The sequence below is a fragment of the Gallinula chloropus genome (assembly GCF_964237585.1).
Source record: "Gallinula chloropus genome assembly, chromosome: 2".
In the NCBI taxonomy this organism is placed as follows: Eukaryota; Metazoa; Chordata; class Aves; order Gruiformes; family Rallidae; genus Gallinula; species Gallinula chloropus.
In genome coordinates, this window is record NC_140086.1 from 87,277,154 (window position 1) to 87,293,356 (window position 16,203).

The window sequence follows — 16,203 nt, forward strand, 5'->3', positions numbered from 1 at the left end:
TCAGCTCATGGCACAGTGAGAAATAGCAAAGGAGCATTCTATCCTTTGAAGCAAAACATAATCACTCCCCTACATGCAATCCACCACATTTTTACAAGTAAGTATTCTATTAGCCCCTAATGAAAACATGTCCATAAAACTATGGTCTTCCCTTCTACTTGCTCTGTAAAAAGCTGTAGCAAACAAATTCATCTCCTACAGGGACAATTTTTTTTTCCTGTGGCACAGTTAAGGACACAACATTGTTTTTCTTTCCTCAATTACAAGTAAGGAAGCTAAGGGCTTATTTAATATCAACATAAATAAAGTGTTAACTAAGACTTTTGCTCATGCAACAGCATACCATGCTTTGCAGTAATAAAAAAACTCAGGTGCAACATTATCAAACATTTACTGCAATCAAAGCTACAGAATTAGTATACTGAAGAATACTCAGGAATTGGGACCCAATGATCCTCACAGGTCCTTTCCAACTCAGGATTTTCTATAAACCATCAGGGTTTCTAATCAATAAAAATACACCACCTCTTAATTAAATTACATCCAGTACCAAAGTAGTTAATTTCTCCTCTAGGCAATCTTTATGTAAGTCATTCAGTTAAGAGTGTCTGGTAGACGTGCACCAAACAAACGCAAAGTTTCATCCCAAGATTTTAAAAAACAGATACCTGAGAGCAGGCTGCTTCAGTCTATACATTAAGTGACTTTACTTTTCTAATTTTAATTCCCAATTGGTTGAACAACTGCACTTAGGAAATGCTTATTGCTCATCACTTCGGGGGGGCGGGGGGGGGGAAGAGAGAAAAGACAACGATTCAACACATACCTCATTTGTCATTAAAGACGACTGAAAAGAACAACAGATGATTTTTGACTCAAAGAGCTTAAAAAATGTCACTAAGGTTCCCTAATCAATTACAATTTAAAACCATGCACAAGTGTGGCAGTTTTCATCTCAGAGCAGAGATGTTTCAAATTACAAGCCAGTTAAAAGTGCACTCCGAAATCCATCCTTCTCTATACTAATTCTTGAAACCATTAATGGCAACGGCTATAAGGAAGTGACGAGTGTACAATGCTCATTTCAATAACTGGGAAAATACTTCCAGTAGTTTGACAGCTGAAAAAAAGGAAAAAAAAATCCATTCACTAACAAACAAAATTAAAATGGAATTAGTCTTAACAGCCTGAAAAGAAAATCTTTTGTGAAGGATTTCTATTGTTTCCATAAACAGGGTGGTCATATGGCTTTATTCCATCCTGAATTACCATGTTCAATTATCAGTTACAGGAAGGCTCAACATACCTCTCTCTGTGATAATTTCTGTTTATCAGCCTGTTTGACTTTGGGACTATTAGCCAGAAGGTGACGCAGCTTCACATAACTCTTCCACAGCTTTTGGTATCTAAAGGACAAAACCAGAAAAACCAGTATTTTGGTTGATACAGGGGTCTCATCATCTGTCCTTCTGATCACACCAGTTGATGTTAATGCACTCAAACACAGATTGTCCACAAGCATCTCTATGCTACAGAAAAAAATAAACATCAAAGCATTTTCCAAGAGAGGTGAGAGTGTCTCTGCTGCCGTTCCCGTGGAACACCGCAGCCGAGAGGAGGCATCCATGTGCAGCGTTAGGTGAGCAGCAAAGCTCAGGGCACAACCCAGGAACCCCAGATACCCACCCGTCCTGTCCAAAGGGCCATCTCCACCTGCTGAAAAGATCTGCCCACAGTATGACAGCTCAGTTCAGGCACTCCCTCTCCCCCACAGGGTTTACCTATCACTGACTGGAAGGCAGCAGTAACCTTTCTCAAGAAGTGTCTGTCTTTACGCTGGCTGAAACTTCTCAGTGACGCACACAAGGAAAAGCTCTACAGGTCACGTGCAACAAGAAGTCATTCTGTGCACAGCAAAGTAAGTTTTGTTCCCTACAGGTTCATGGTGAATGCAAACAGCAAGTCAAGTTTTCTCTGGGATCAGCATAATGCTTTTGGTTTCTGGTTTTCTCCAGCTGCCTAGCCTGTTCAAATAGGAGAAGGGGGTGTCTAATCATACCCAAACGTCAATAACATACCTCTTCCTCAGTAGAAGTCTCTCTGTGATCTAGCATGGACTTTCAGAAACCATGTAAGAACTTACTCCATTTGTAGACATACCCCACTGTTATATTCAGCTGCAAATGATCAACTTCAAAAGTTACAATGGGAGAAGCAACCAAAAGAATCATGACACTGACCTTGTGTCCTTAGGAAACAATGCTATTTTCAAAACAGTATCACCTCTGTAGAGGTTTTTTCCAAGAAAAAACATAAACCCAGACTTTTAATTGGAAGCAGGGGATTAGAGAAGAGGAGGAGGAAGTTTACCTGCATAATTTATTTTCTTTTATATTTGTGTCCTAAAAGAAGATCCTTCTCAGCATCAACTTTGAGCAGTGGTTTAGTAGAAAGTTACCACATTAGTGGCAAAGCAGAAAATGAGGGAGCAGGTCTTTTACTATTTCATAATGTTCCCAGCATCCCACATTCACAGGCATGCAAGCACATCTTTTCTTATTGGCATTTTTTCCACAGCTATTTCTCTGCAGCATTCCTGAACATATATTTTCTGCCTCTAGAGATGCTGATTTTTTGAGTCTATAAACACATCTAAAATGGTCAATCCATAGATTTTTCCTATGCTCCATTCTCCACATTTCTGCAATCTGCAGAATAACACATCTATTTTTGTCAAATCCCTATCCAAAGGAGAAAAGTGAGTTAATGAACAAACCAACCAACCAACCAGAAAAAACAAACAAATGCCATGAGGAGGTTTCAATCCAAACCCAAGAGCCTGAATCTATTATCTATAATGTATGTATTACTACTAGTGGAACAAGCTCTGTTACTTCACTTCAGTTTGAGAATTAATAAACAAATTACAATAACAAAAATTCTATATCAGAACCATATAAAGAAAGTAGACACCCAAGGAAAACCTTCTTTGGGGATTACCTATTTCATACATACAGCAGTGCTAAGCCTGAGATTTATGACAGCACCCCAAAACTTTCACAAAAACTGCTTTGTTACTTTGATAAAAAGAAGTACACCTAAATTCTGTAAGTGGCTCTGAAAAAAGAAGAAAAAAAGTGATAGAAATTTTAAAAAAATGTTAAAGTATGGGAAGAATGATGTTTGTATCTTCATACCCTTTTTAATGTAAGGTATTGGAACTTTACAGATATTAAGAAATTCAGCATCAAAACAGATATGGTTCTTTTATTCTTTAGTCTAATTATTTTATTTTTGTAGGTAAAAAAACTAAAAGACAAGGGAGATTAACAGTCATGCTCAAAGCCAAAAGAAAATATGTTATCATCTAGATAAGCACTCATTCTTCCCACCATATTCAATCTAAAATTCTCAGCAAGGAACTGCAGAAGAACATTGTCTGTCAATGCACATAGGAGCAACTGGGCCTCAAAACTGCAGGTGAAATTCAACATCCTTAAAAGACACTGGAGGAAAATGCATGAGGAAAGAGAAAACCTAAACTATACATGCACAAGAGAAGGGCTCTACACCTGCTCTCATCGTTCAGTAAACCGACCACCAAATAATGAGGAGAGTTCCCTGATATGGTCAGAGATTAAGAACTGTGAACAAAACCCAGCAAACACTTTTATGACACTCCATGAATCCACTTCTGGCTGAAGTTCCAAATCCCTCTCTGCTCCTTCACTACATCCCTCCCAATCTCTGAAACGATGGAATAAGTAGAGAGAAGTAGCACTGATGCAACAGCTTCCAAGCAAAGGAACAGTACGCAGACTTGATACTACAAGGCACAGAGACTACTAGAGTAGGATACAGCAGGCTGCAAGAAGCATAAATGTAACAAAGCAAGCAAAAGAAAAGGGTTATATTCTTCATTATTAGATGTGAGATGTGAAGAGCATCTAAAGAAGTGACCAAGTAGCAGCTCTAAAACAAGTCCTTTTTCATATGACGCACAGTAGTACTGGGGAAACAATGACCTGGAATCTTGTCCCTGTCAGTAGCACAAAAAGATTAAAGCAGTGATTTGAGAAATTCAGAGAAGGTCCATTCAGGGCTGTTAAACAACATGCTGTCCTCTAGCTCAGAAGTTCATATTCTGCAGAGCTCTGGAAGCCTAGGTAAGTATTTCTCCCCCTCTGCCTTCCTTTTACACTATTCTCTCTCTAAAACGCTGCATCTAGCCTCGCAGAGAAATATCATGGAGCTTGAGAAACCTTTATTCTGACCTAGAAGAGCTGTCTCAGGCTGAGAAATTTTATACTGCACAGGCATGCACATTTATTTCAGCAGATCCCGAACGATGCCTAGGAAGAGGTTATACCTTACAAGAGCTGAAATCCAATGCCGTAAGCACTAAGCTTCATATCAGGCTCAATTAAAACACACAGATGATCCCTATTTAAGCTACAAAGAACAAAGTAGTAAGTTTCTGAACAAAAAGTAGAAGGAAAAACATCTTACTGAGGATCTCCAGCATAACTGAGTTGAGCAGGTCGTATCCCAAAGTGGACAATAATGGGGAAAGTAATTACATCAGGATTGAACTGTTCACGGTCCAGTTGATCAATGCGAACTGAGCTTGGTTTCTAGGAGAAAAAAAACAAAGTATACCTAATTGACAACAGCCCCATGCAAAATACATTGATTCTATCCCACACTATCCAGGAACCATGAAACAGCAACATTCCAAGTTTATTAACATACACATAAAACTAATCATTAGTATTAGAAAAAAATATTTGGAATGACAGTGGCTGAAATGTCATAAACTTAGCTCTCCCAGCAAAAGTCAGGACATTTACAGTTTGATTATTTCCAAGAACTTAGAGCAACTTCATTTAGTCAAACATCACAGTGGAAATAAAATCAGTATTAGCATTCTGGCATCTCAGCTCCCACATGCCCAAATAGTTCGTTAACATCAGGTTGCCTCTCTAACTTCAGTTCTGTTCCTGATTTCTCAAAGCAAGCGAAGCCATTATCAGATTCATTCAATCACACCAACTAAAAAGCATTAGAAGAAAAAAATCTGCCATGCTACTCTTAGAAAAGACTCCAAAGCTGATGTGTACAAAGAATAGTCTTGTGTAATGAGGAGACATTTGTCTTTTTACGCTTCAAAACAGATGTTGCCTTTGTAGTCAAAAAGGACAGCGCAGGAGACAGCTTCACCTCCAAAGACACAGAAAATGAGTAACTGTACATCGCTGCAGAAGACATACAGAGCACTTATCTGACATATTTAAAAACTCAGTTGAAGGTGCACAGTTTGCCTCCAAGTAAATATTTTCTCCATTAGCTGACAAGCGGCTGTGTTATGTGCCTGCTTACTCCCAACTTTCCAATCAGCTGGATGAGCCCAGTATTTTCTGCTTGTGTAAGGTTTCACAAAAAGGGCATTACTTCTAGTTACCTGCATCTCAAAACTTGTAATTTAGCACTGTGAATTTCTCAAAAGATGAGCTTCAGCGTTACAGAAACAGCTTCCACCACTGTCTTCACAAAACTATAAGCACAGTGTCAAGAACAAAGCTTTCACCTTTCAAACCATCCTGGTAGAAATGTTCACAAGAGTCATTTTTTGCTTGGGTAAGCAAAGCCAATTCTAGAAATAAAGGTAAGTCTCATCAGGCGGCCACATTTCCAATCTATTCTAGAAAAAAAAAACCCAAAACTTACTTAAACTTTGACATTCAGATAGAAAAGCATTTTCCGAGGGAAAAATGCTTATCAGCTTCCCTTTGGACACAATGACTGCCCATAAAGTTATACCTACCCAGCAAAAACTGGAGAAAAAGGAAGGAAAATAATTAGCTCATGCTGCCAGGTTTAAGGAAAAAAAAAAAAAGAGAGAGAAAATGTTTTCACCACAGAACTTCCAAATGTCCTGGTTCCAGCCAGACCAGAGTCAACCTCTCAAGCAGCAAGCACAGGTGAGCTGAGTCAGCCCAGGCTGTTTCCACACACCACCTGGCATCACTCTCCCATAAAAGGGGCTGGTGGGGAAGGGGTGCTCCTAGGTGCCTCTGGGGTAGTCTGAGTGCAGCCAGGGCATCAGGGTGGTCCTCATGTCATGCAGCACTCCATAATGATCAGGTCAGTAATGTGCTCTGTGTTATCACTGGGTGTGAGTGTCATTGGCCACAGGCTGTTATTGTTCCCCTTTTGTGGTGCTTTTGTCAGTAACCTGTCCTTACCCCAACCCACAGAGGCTCTGGAAGTGAGTGGTGTGTGGTGCTCAGCCACTGCTTAGGGCTGAACCACCACAGTCCTTTTTGGTGCCCAATGTGGGGCTCAAAGGGTTGGGATAATGATAGATCTGACCAGATTTTTGTGCTAAAAAGCATGGAAAAAATGTTTATCGTGTTAGTGGAAGAGCTGATGGTAACATTGATGTTTTGCCTGTTCACCTGGCTTTGCCATGTGAACCCACACCCACTGTATGTAATCCCTACCCAGCTGTTTATCACTTAAGAGAGGGGAGTCAGGTTCCTAATTCAGTTATACTGTGTGATACTGATTTACGACATCATCTGTGTTTGTCAGCCTCAAAGGGTATCTATGTGTGGCATTTCTGTCATTTCCAACTATTGGGCAATGTATCTTAGCATTATTAATCACACTCAATTTATGAGGAAGACTGGGGGATGCTTCCTCCTCTCTTTCCTTCAGGCTTGTTACAACACCTTTTGGTAACTTTGACTACCCTGGGATATTCAGACAAGTATGCATCTGTTGCTCATCCTCCTGAGTGTTTTTTCAAGTCTCAAGTGTCAAAAAAAAAAATGTTTCAAGAATATTACCAGGAGATTTTCCCTGGGGCTGAAGGGTCAAGGGTGGCATGGCGCATGTGAGGGTATGAGCAAAGATCTACAGAAAAAAAACAAACCTATAAGGCACTGTGGCTACCTGAACCTCAGAAACTGATACCGTAACTGAGACAGAAAGAACCCTTACAACAGGGACTGTAGCTACTCAGACCTCAGAGACTGCAGCTCTTCCAACCCCCACAAGCTCCATGGGAGTTAGATCTCAGAGGCCAGCCCTGTAGTTGAGCCAGACAGCCAACCAGTACCAGCATCAGTCACCCCTGTACAAAAGAAGATACATACAAAGAAATCAGTCCTCGTTACCAAAGACGATGATGAACCTGGACTGTTGTAAGAACTTGAAGAAGAGGCAGTACCTGAGGTTATAACTCGATCCTTGTCCTTGAGTGAGCTGAGAGACATGAGAAAATATTTCAGCCACCTCCCAGGGGAGCACATCATCACCTGGCTACTCCAATGCTGGGACAATTGGGCCAGCAGCCTGGAATCAGAAGGCAGGGTGGCCAGGCAGCTGGGATCCTTGTCCCAAGAAGGAGGCATTGACAAGGCAATTGAAAAGAAGTCCCAAGACCTCAGACTCTGGAAGTGACTTCTACCTAGTGAAAGGAAAAGGTATCCATTCCTTGAAGATGTTGTGTGTCAGCCAGGCAAGTGGACAACCATGGAGCTAAGTATTCAGTACCTGAGGAAGTCAGCCATAAGAGAGATGGTTTACTATGACCCTGATGATTTGCATATGAAAAGGGATCATGACAAAAAAATAAAATCTAATGAAAAACATGGGGAGGATTTGTACCAGGCAGAAAGTTGTTCTCTAAACCAGTGCTAAGAAGTCTTGAAATTTAAGTTTATCTGGCTTTGTTACACTTGCACAAAAGCAATGAGAAGCTTTTATCCTCACAAGAGTTGTTTACTGGTTCTCCCCTCTCTTCACACTAAAAGTGATGAATTTCCCCCATCCCTGCACAGCAGCCTTGCTACACGACAACTCCTCTGAGAACCAACATGGCAAAATATGATTAACAGAATATGAAACAATAATTATATTCAATACATGAATTATAACTTCTTTAAAATTAAGACCATATATTCTTGTTCAAATATTTGATTTTTTACAATTAAATAGAAGTAGTTGAATCCTCAAAAGTATAAAAGGGAGAAGAGCTTCCAATATGTCTGTAGCAAGGTCTCTGTGAAACGTGGCCTTGGGATAACTCAAAACTCTGCTCATTCTCTATTTATATGCCACTGCCTTTGAGTTTTTAATCACTCAGTTGCACAGATGCCTGATGACAACCAGGACAAAGAAATCCTTGTTGAAAACTTATTAACAATTGTCCCTGAACTAACAGTTGTAAGAGGGGAGTAGCTGGGCCGTGCTTTTTCACTTCTGCACAGTGAACACCAGCTTCCACCCTGGTGCTGTTCCTGACGGTTAATACAACAACCAGCAGAGAAAACATCTGCACACCAGCAGACAGGATGCAAGAAAATTAGATGCTACTCTTCCAGATTTTTAGTCCTGTGCTCTTTTAAAAAGTGCTGCAAGAGACCACCTAATCACCCCCTTTCTTTTAAAATCTCATTGAAAACAGATTCTAACAGAAGAGAGTCCTTTTGTTTCTGATTTCAAATCTCATCAATCAAGGCTTTGCTGATACTGGAAGACATGATGAGATTGCATGCAGATGTAGTACAAAAGTATGTTAAAATACATATATTCTCATACTAGTGAGAAAAGCAGCAATATTTTACAAGAGTGAAGTATTAAAGAAGATTAAAATTTTTGAACCTTTAAATCTATTCCAACATGAAGTTTCACTGAACTAATGAAACACCATGAATAAATTAAATGGTTTTAAATAATGCTGAACTATTGTTAGCTGTTCAAGTAAATGGGATTTCTGTGCCTATCAAAGTTTTTTTTCCCTTTTCCATCATGCATACATACACATCACTTTGGAAAAAACCCTAACAAAATCCAAAACATATATAAAACCTAGATCTGCTCACAAGAGGATTTATTATTTCTGAAGTGATGTTGTAGAGGAAAACAGCAAAATAAAATTTAGTGGGTTTACTTTGTTGTGTCAAGTGGATAAAATTGAATTGAGGAGCTGTCATTTTCTAGAACAGTTTCACGTTGTCTCTATAACAGAGCTGGTTTATCTACTAATACCATAAAATGCACAGAAAATACTTTCACACTATTTTTCACTTTCATACTCAATAGAATAAGCTGCAATGAACAGAAAAAATCCACACACTAAGAAGTCACTGCAATCTTCAGAGAACAAATATGTTCAAATGATGGCATTATAACATGACAACATTTCAAAGCGCTGCAGCTCTCTTTGTGCTCCAGTATTTTGATGTCCACACACTACAAGACAATGTTTTTAGAGATGAGTGCAAAGTTTGTCAGTAAAAATCACAAAAGCACCTCAAAATGGATACACTACCACTCACACGCTGCTTTGGGAAGGCAACACAGGCATTTACAGTCCAGTGACACAAGGAAGGAGCGTATGTGTGCTCCTACATGCTAAACAAGAAGGGGAGTTTTCAGCTGGCTGAAATCAGCACAACCTCAGCAAAACGGTGTATACTGCCAAGGTGGTGACAGCTTGGGCACTCACATGTACCTTGTATCACAGAAACCACAGGCAACATTAAATTAAACAGGTAAGGCTGTCTAACCATTTCTATTAGAAGATTCTCATTTCGCACTCACAGTTTTAACCAGCTCAGATATAATTTTCCATAGTTAGGAGTTCACATGTATTCTGTATTTCATGTCCCCTGAGATTATCTTATTTTCCTTTTGGTCTAGAAAGTTTTAGCCAGAATGAATTCAAGGGAAAATTAAGTGATCTTGCCCAAGTTATTATTAGTTTATAAAGTAGTTTACTAAATGTAACGCTGCTATACTTAAAAATATGAACTTGAAAAATACACTTAGGAAATCACCTTGGCTGCAGTTTGGGGACAGGTTTTTCAGTTAGCAAACTCAATTTCCCCTTAGGCATGATATCAAGTCACACTTTTTCTGGAGAAGCTAAGAAGTTGAGCTACAAGCAAAGGAGGAAAATGAAGTCAGAGAAAGAAAGGTATTACAACTGAGAAGGCTGCATGGCAGTCAAAAATATTAGGCCCAAAACGTGCCTCTGCTACTGAGATACCACTTTGCAGTACTGACCAAACCACACAAAGAGAACCCTGCAGCTTTTAGTGGACATCATCTATTCCTGTGACCCACATTTAAGTGTGAGAATCAGAAAAATGGGCTAAAATTCACAGAAACACTGACATTGAAAGGAACTGTCTTCAGTGAACATATGCTTTAAACGACCACAAAACCACTAATTTTTACAAAAATAATAAGGCCATAGGGGTTTCAAGCCTGGCACGGAAAATTAATGGATGCATTCATTAATGTACACAAAATTCCCCCATGTGAGCAAAAGTAAAGTAGAAACAACGTCAGGAAAAAAACCCCAACACATAGGCAGAAACCCCTTTTTCCATATCCAGGGCAGAATGTGGTTAGAGCACTTTAAATAGAGCTAGAGGGGTCAAAAGAGGAAGATGAAAGGAAATAGCAAATAGTTACTAATTCTTTGGTCCTGCGTCAGGGAAAAGAGAATGAGATCATGCACATGAAGACTGTCTGAGAAAATAAGAAGTTAGAGGAGCAAACTACAGTTTCATATACATAGATATGGCCATTCCTTTTAACATGCACAATGAAACAGTGCTCATCTGGAAATCTGCCCCTGTGTAGAGCAGAGGGTACAATTCTTCCCAGGGTTGGAACAAGTCAATGAACTGTTCCTATAGCAATCTGCAACTGTCACTTGTCATCTTTTCCCTTTCCAATTCAGCCTGTAGCAGCCTCTGAAACAAGACATGTACGTGTCACTGGGTTGTTCGTAAATCAAAATTATTTGCTCTACCATGCCAGGGCTGGTAACGATCATCCCTTTGCATTCTTCTGCATATTTCTGCCATTCCAGTTCTTCCCACTGAAGCATGTTGGCAATCTCCTCTTCGGGCACCAAAGCTTTATTGCATCGTAACAAGTAGAGAAGAATCTGATGCATTGAGAGTACTTCTTTTCCTCCATCTTTAAAAACATAAACACACACATGTGAGCAAGAGAAAATATGCAAACACAAAATATCTGGATGAGCAAAATAAAATGCTTAATGACTTGAGAAATATGAAGGCAAATGTTTTACTGATTCATACTGCACACGCATTAACACCTTGCTAAACTGGAAGCGATAATGTTAATGGTAGCAAGAGTAACAGTTGAATCACACTGTAAAGCTTAAGTTTCTAACTTGCCTGAAAAAAAATTTAAAATGAGCAGACAGAACAATCAGTTACATTTTCCAGTTATGTCTTCCTTTTCACACTTTCATTGTTCTTTTTACAATGGTAGTTAAAAAGCCTTTAGGCATTTATGCCGCTTTTTTAAAGAACACTCAAAATTTTACAGGATACTTCGATGAATGCAGTAAGTTATCCTTGCATTTTAAACTCATCTGCAGTTGCTACATGGTGTACCTGCAGTAAGGAAGACTAAAGAGCCTCACGCTGTCTTCTGTCATTAAATGAATCAAGAGCATATGAAAACTACTAAATACTTCTGAGACCCTGAGACTACAGCAAAGGCTGCTTGTAACAAAAGACAACGCTGTAATTAACATCTGACTGACTCCAGGTAGCCAGTTACAGATATGCAGATGCAAACAGGAAAGACAAATGAGTGATGGTCCTGACCAACCAGCACTGAGAGGACACCGACTATTGAAATTCAGTCCATCCACTCATGAGTGAAAAGAAAGGTGTGTTACTACAGTGCTTTCATTATGACACACATCTCTCCAACCCTCTCCCATAACGACAGGGTGTTAGTTTGTAGGCATGGATGTATCTTCAAGTTTCATCCACGCAGAGCACAAACCTTGATCTCCCTCCCCCAGGGAGCAGGAGCAACCTGATCCTGGCACTGAGTGCACTCTCGCTATCACCACACACACACAAAATACAATGGCAGAAGGCCAGAAGTAATGCCTTTGAGCAATACAGGGAATGACACCACAGCACAAGGGAGGTGATCCCAGGCACACAGGAAAAGCCTTGCAGAACTGCTGTGTAACAGCAGTGTTGTGTAAGATGATGTCCTCTACAAGGCACATGAGGGGAAGAGGCACTTCTCTTACTATGACTGGGATTACAGAACTATGGTACAGAGAAGATAAAAGAGAATGATGTAACTCAGCTTCTGCAAACAGTTAACCTCATTCAAACTCCAAGATGTAATCTAACATGGGGAGAATACACCCCCGACCTCACTGGAAACACAAGAGACTTCTAAATAGCTGGGGGGGGGGGGGGCAGATTTTCAAATGCACATATTTTATCTTCAAATTAACAGAGGACTGTTTACAATACCTTTGTCTTTGTCAACAACTAGGTTATACTGTTAAGCAAGAGGTAGCCCATCTCCAGCAATCACTAAAAAAAGTCTAGCCTTACTCACCAAAAGCACACGCTGCTAAATAGTAGTTAAGAAATCAGACCTCTCCTGGGTCAGAACATGCAGTACATGGGACCTCAAATGGTGGGGGTTTTTTTGGGCGGGGTTTCCTAGTCTTTTAATCTCTTAATATATTTATCATCATAAAAATCTGTGACAATGAATACAATACAGCAACTACTCCACATGCTGTGCATCTCTGGCACTCAGTAAAGCCAGTATGATTTAGCTCAAAAGCTTAGAGCTACCCCAAGGCCTGTCTTTAAGTAATCCACATAGAAAACCTGACATCCCAAACCTCGTATTTTTAGACCATGTTGTAAAAAGAAAGAAAACCAGAGGAGATGGGAAATCAGCAACTTATTTCTATCTTTAAAAGGACAGCTGATGGATATGTGGAGATCTGTTGCACCAATATATCTTCCTTGATTAGACATAGATAAATAATACTTTGCAAAGATACCCGAAGGAAACAGATTCCCACTTCCTGGAAATTAAAAATCTCCCTCCATCTCCAAGAATTTCTCAAAAAAATAATTAATACAAACTTGATTTAAAAAAATTGTCATACAGATGCTAAAAGGCAACTATACACACAGAAATATCAGGGAAAGACATTTTTATAAAGTATTGGAATGCCGGGAACCTTAAAAAGGAAGCACACAGGAATACACGTTAGAGGCTTATCTCTCCCTATCAGTAAACAATCCAACAGCGCAGAAAAAGCTGACTTCTGAACTAAAACAAATCAGAATACAAAACCCCAAAACTAACAGGAAAACACCCTCAAGCTATAGAAACCAGGCAGGTCAAACTTGCTCTCATTTTGTGATGAGGTCAAGTTAATCAGCCACATGTGGCTTGATGGCTTATTTTGTAAATTGCTTCAGCAGAACCAAATCAATGTTTGCTAGCAAGCCTCAGAGCTCTGCTTCTGATTGAACAGCATCGTGTATCCAGGAAGGAACAACAATTAGAAATACGGTCATCTAGCCATCAGTACTCTCCACAGTAATGAGCTAAACCTCATTTAGCTACAGCTATAATTAATATCTCAACTAAGTTTCAAAGCCCAGAGCAGAGAGCACCTCCAGGCCACAGCCCTCTTGATGAAGATAGTTCCATGTCCCATCTGCACCTTCAGTCCAGCAGCTGAAACGCATTCTCCTGTCCACACAACCCTTCTGGAACAATCACTGGCAGGATCTCAGCAGGACACATTTCCAGTGGCGCCATGACATTTATATCAACTGAAAGTCTGTCTTAGTATCTCAGGATGTGTGAAACGCCTGCGTAAGCTGTTCCCTCAAAATGAGCATAATGCTCCACACTGAAGCTTGTCCTTGGCTAGCAGGCTAGGGTTGAATTGCACTGGAATGGTGTTTTTCTCTTTCACCGTTCACCGCAAGGTCTAAGCTTGCATTAACATAAAGATACAAACAGAACAACATGTGCTCCGGGGTGCCAATCTTGCTGACCCTCATAACTGCACATTGACAGCTTTCACATAATCACACAGCATCCTGAAGAGCAGAGGGGACATTAAATTCAGTTTCACAGGTGAGATTAGGTAGTAACACTCCTCAAATGCCACAGGTCCATCACAGGGCAGGACAAGTATGACCCAGCACTGCCTAAAATGACTACAATAGAGACAAAAGACTTGGCCCGCCCATCTGAACCCCAGTTCTAAGTAAACCAACCATACTGCCAGCTTCAGATGGCATCATGAAATCTCTACATGGACCAAATAATTTGACTTGTAGTAAGTTGTTGGGTTTTTTTCGGGGTTGTGGTTTTGGTTTTGTTTGTTTGTTTTTCAGTTTTAGAACTAATTCCCATAATGCTACGTAATACAAACATTACCTGGAAGAAATCTCACAAATCGTGGCATGAAGTGAAATCTGGGGCAGGAAATAGCATCATTTTCAAGTGAAGGACCTTAAATATGAAAAAATACAGATTTATCACCAGCAATATATTTGTAAAGAAAGAAAAAGGAGGCAACCCTGATGCAGATTAAATCAGTAACTACATTTCATAGGGCCTAAGGTTCAATCAGGAAAGTAACAAAACACACAGTAGAGTAGAATATAGTATCAACTTGAACTGAAAGCTTTTATGTGGACAAAGAAATCTACAATAACTTAAAAATTAAAAGAATCTAATAGAACCACAGTAATTTTATTTAAAACAGTGATACAGTTATATAAAACTTTTCTTTTTCTAATTCATTTAAGCCTTACAGACACAAACACTAGTTTCTTAGTACCCCCCAATTAGAGGGGTATTTTTTGGTTACGATAACAAAGATCAGGAAATTTCCATGGTGCTATTTTGTGGGGTGGATGGGGGTTTTTGTTTGTTTCCTATTTCATCATCTAAAGCTTTGCATGAAAATAAAACCATTATGTACCCAGGGTTAAGAAAGGAAAGAACAATCAGAGTACAAAAGACAACACTGATAACAAAGCATCTCAAATCATAGAAGGCTACAAATATAGAAAACTTGTGTGCTCACATTTAGCTGCAGTAAGTGGAGAGTGCATCTCCACTGACAAAGTCAAGACACCACAACACACCTACAGATTCTGAAATTAAACCCCTTTGATAGTCTCTGTTTTCTTTTAGACCAAAAGAAGGCTGACTCCTGAAATTCTTTGTCACATTCTTCACAGAAACACGTATTTTCATCTTGTCAAGTCAAAAACATTCAGCTATAATAACATGTTATCCCTTCATGGCTGTCTATATGGCATGGCTTTGTAAGTTGACTGTAGACAAATACTACAGGAGTAACTTGCCTCTTAGCTTGTAAAAACCGAATAGTTCACCATTACCTTGGCTTTTAAAATACCATGCAACACTGTGCAATACTAAACAAACAATAATATTTAGTTTGATTTAAAAGTTTTGCATTAAGGAAGCAATTTACTTAATCTCCAAGAATATAATCCCATACAGTTTATGCATTTTAATTGCTACAGCCAGCACTAATGAACACTAATATATTTCATTTTCCTGAAGAATAAAGCAGAAGTTTGTCCCTCTCACACAAACAAGAATTTGACTTGGTTCCTTTGAGGCTCCTTCCCACTTTTTGCTATTTAAACTGGAGTACATAATAGTCCTATTTACAAAAGCTGCAATTAATTTGGGTTATGTATGGGTTTTTCCTAAGTAAAAGTTACCTTTAAGATTCCAGTCATAGAGCTCCAAAATATCTTTGAATAGATAGGAAGAGAACAGTTCAAGACCTCTCACACAAAAATTCTGGGAAAAGAAACCAAACAAACAAGTCAGAATTATATACTACTGTAATGCAGATAATGCCACTCATGTATATTTAATTTAAAACCCGAAAAACAACCCAGTGTCTTCATATTTGCCAACTGCTAGGAAACAGTATTGACATATCTGTAATCATCTACTGTAACATAATACAATGATCTCCCCAGAAAGCACTGTCAAGAATGCATTGTAATGAAGACTCTTTAATCAACATTCAAATCAACTCTATCGGCAGAAATTATGAATCTGTGCTTATTTGCCATGCACTAGAACCCTTTCACCCAAGGAAATTAAGCAGATGACATATTTCTGAGAAGGATATTTTTCCTGATTCACTTTTTCCTACACATTCATATTAAATGTTTATAAATCACCTTATGGGATGACATAGACACTTCCATAGCAATGTATCAGCACAATGCAAATTGAGAATTTTGACCTCAGGAGCCAACAGGAAAGGAGTAAACAAAGAGTAAAAAAAGAAGT

At 39.2% G+C, this 16,203-nt stretch overlaps 1 protein-coding gene across 1 annotated transcript in view; it reads right to left on the reverse strand.

Moving 5' to 3' along the window:
- The window catches only part of DROSHA (drosha ribonuclease III), a gene marked incomplete at its 5' end in the record, with an annotated part of 72,383 nt that overhangs the window by 36,820 nt on the left and 19,360 nt on the right, over positions 1-16,203 (reverse strand). The window contains 5 exons of the mRNA XM_084280055.1: positions 1,307-1,406; positions 4,510-4,634; positions 10,835-11,004; positions 14,293-14,367; positions 15,618-15,699. Of these exons, the coding sequence (XP_084136181.1) occupies positions 1,307-1,406; positions 4,510-4,634; positions 10,835-11,004; positions 14,293-14,367; positions 15,618-15,699 (552 nt within the window). The remainder of the gene's footprint in view (positions 1-1,306; positions 1,407-4,509; positions 4,635-10,834; positions 11,005-14,292; positions 14,368-15,617; positions 15,700-16,203) is intronic.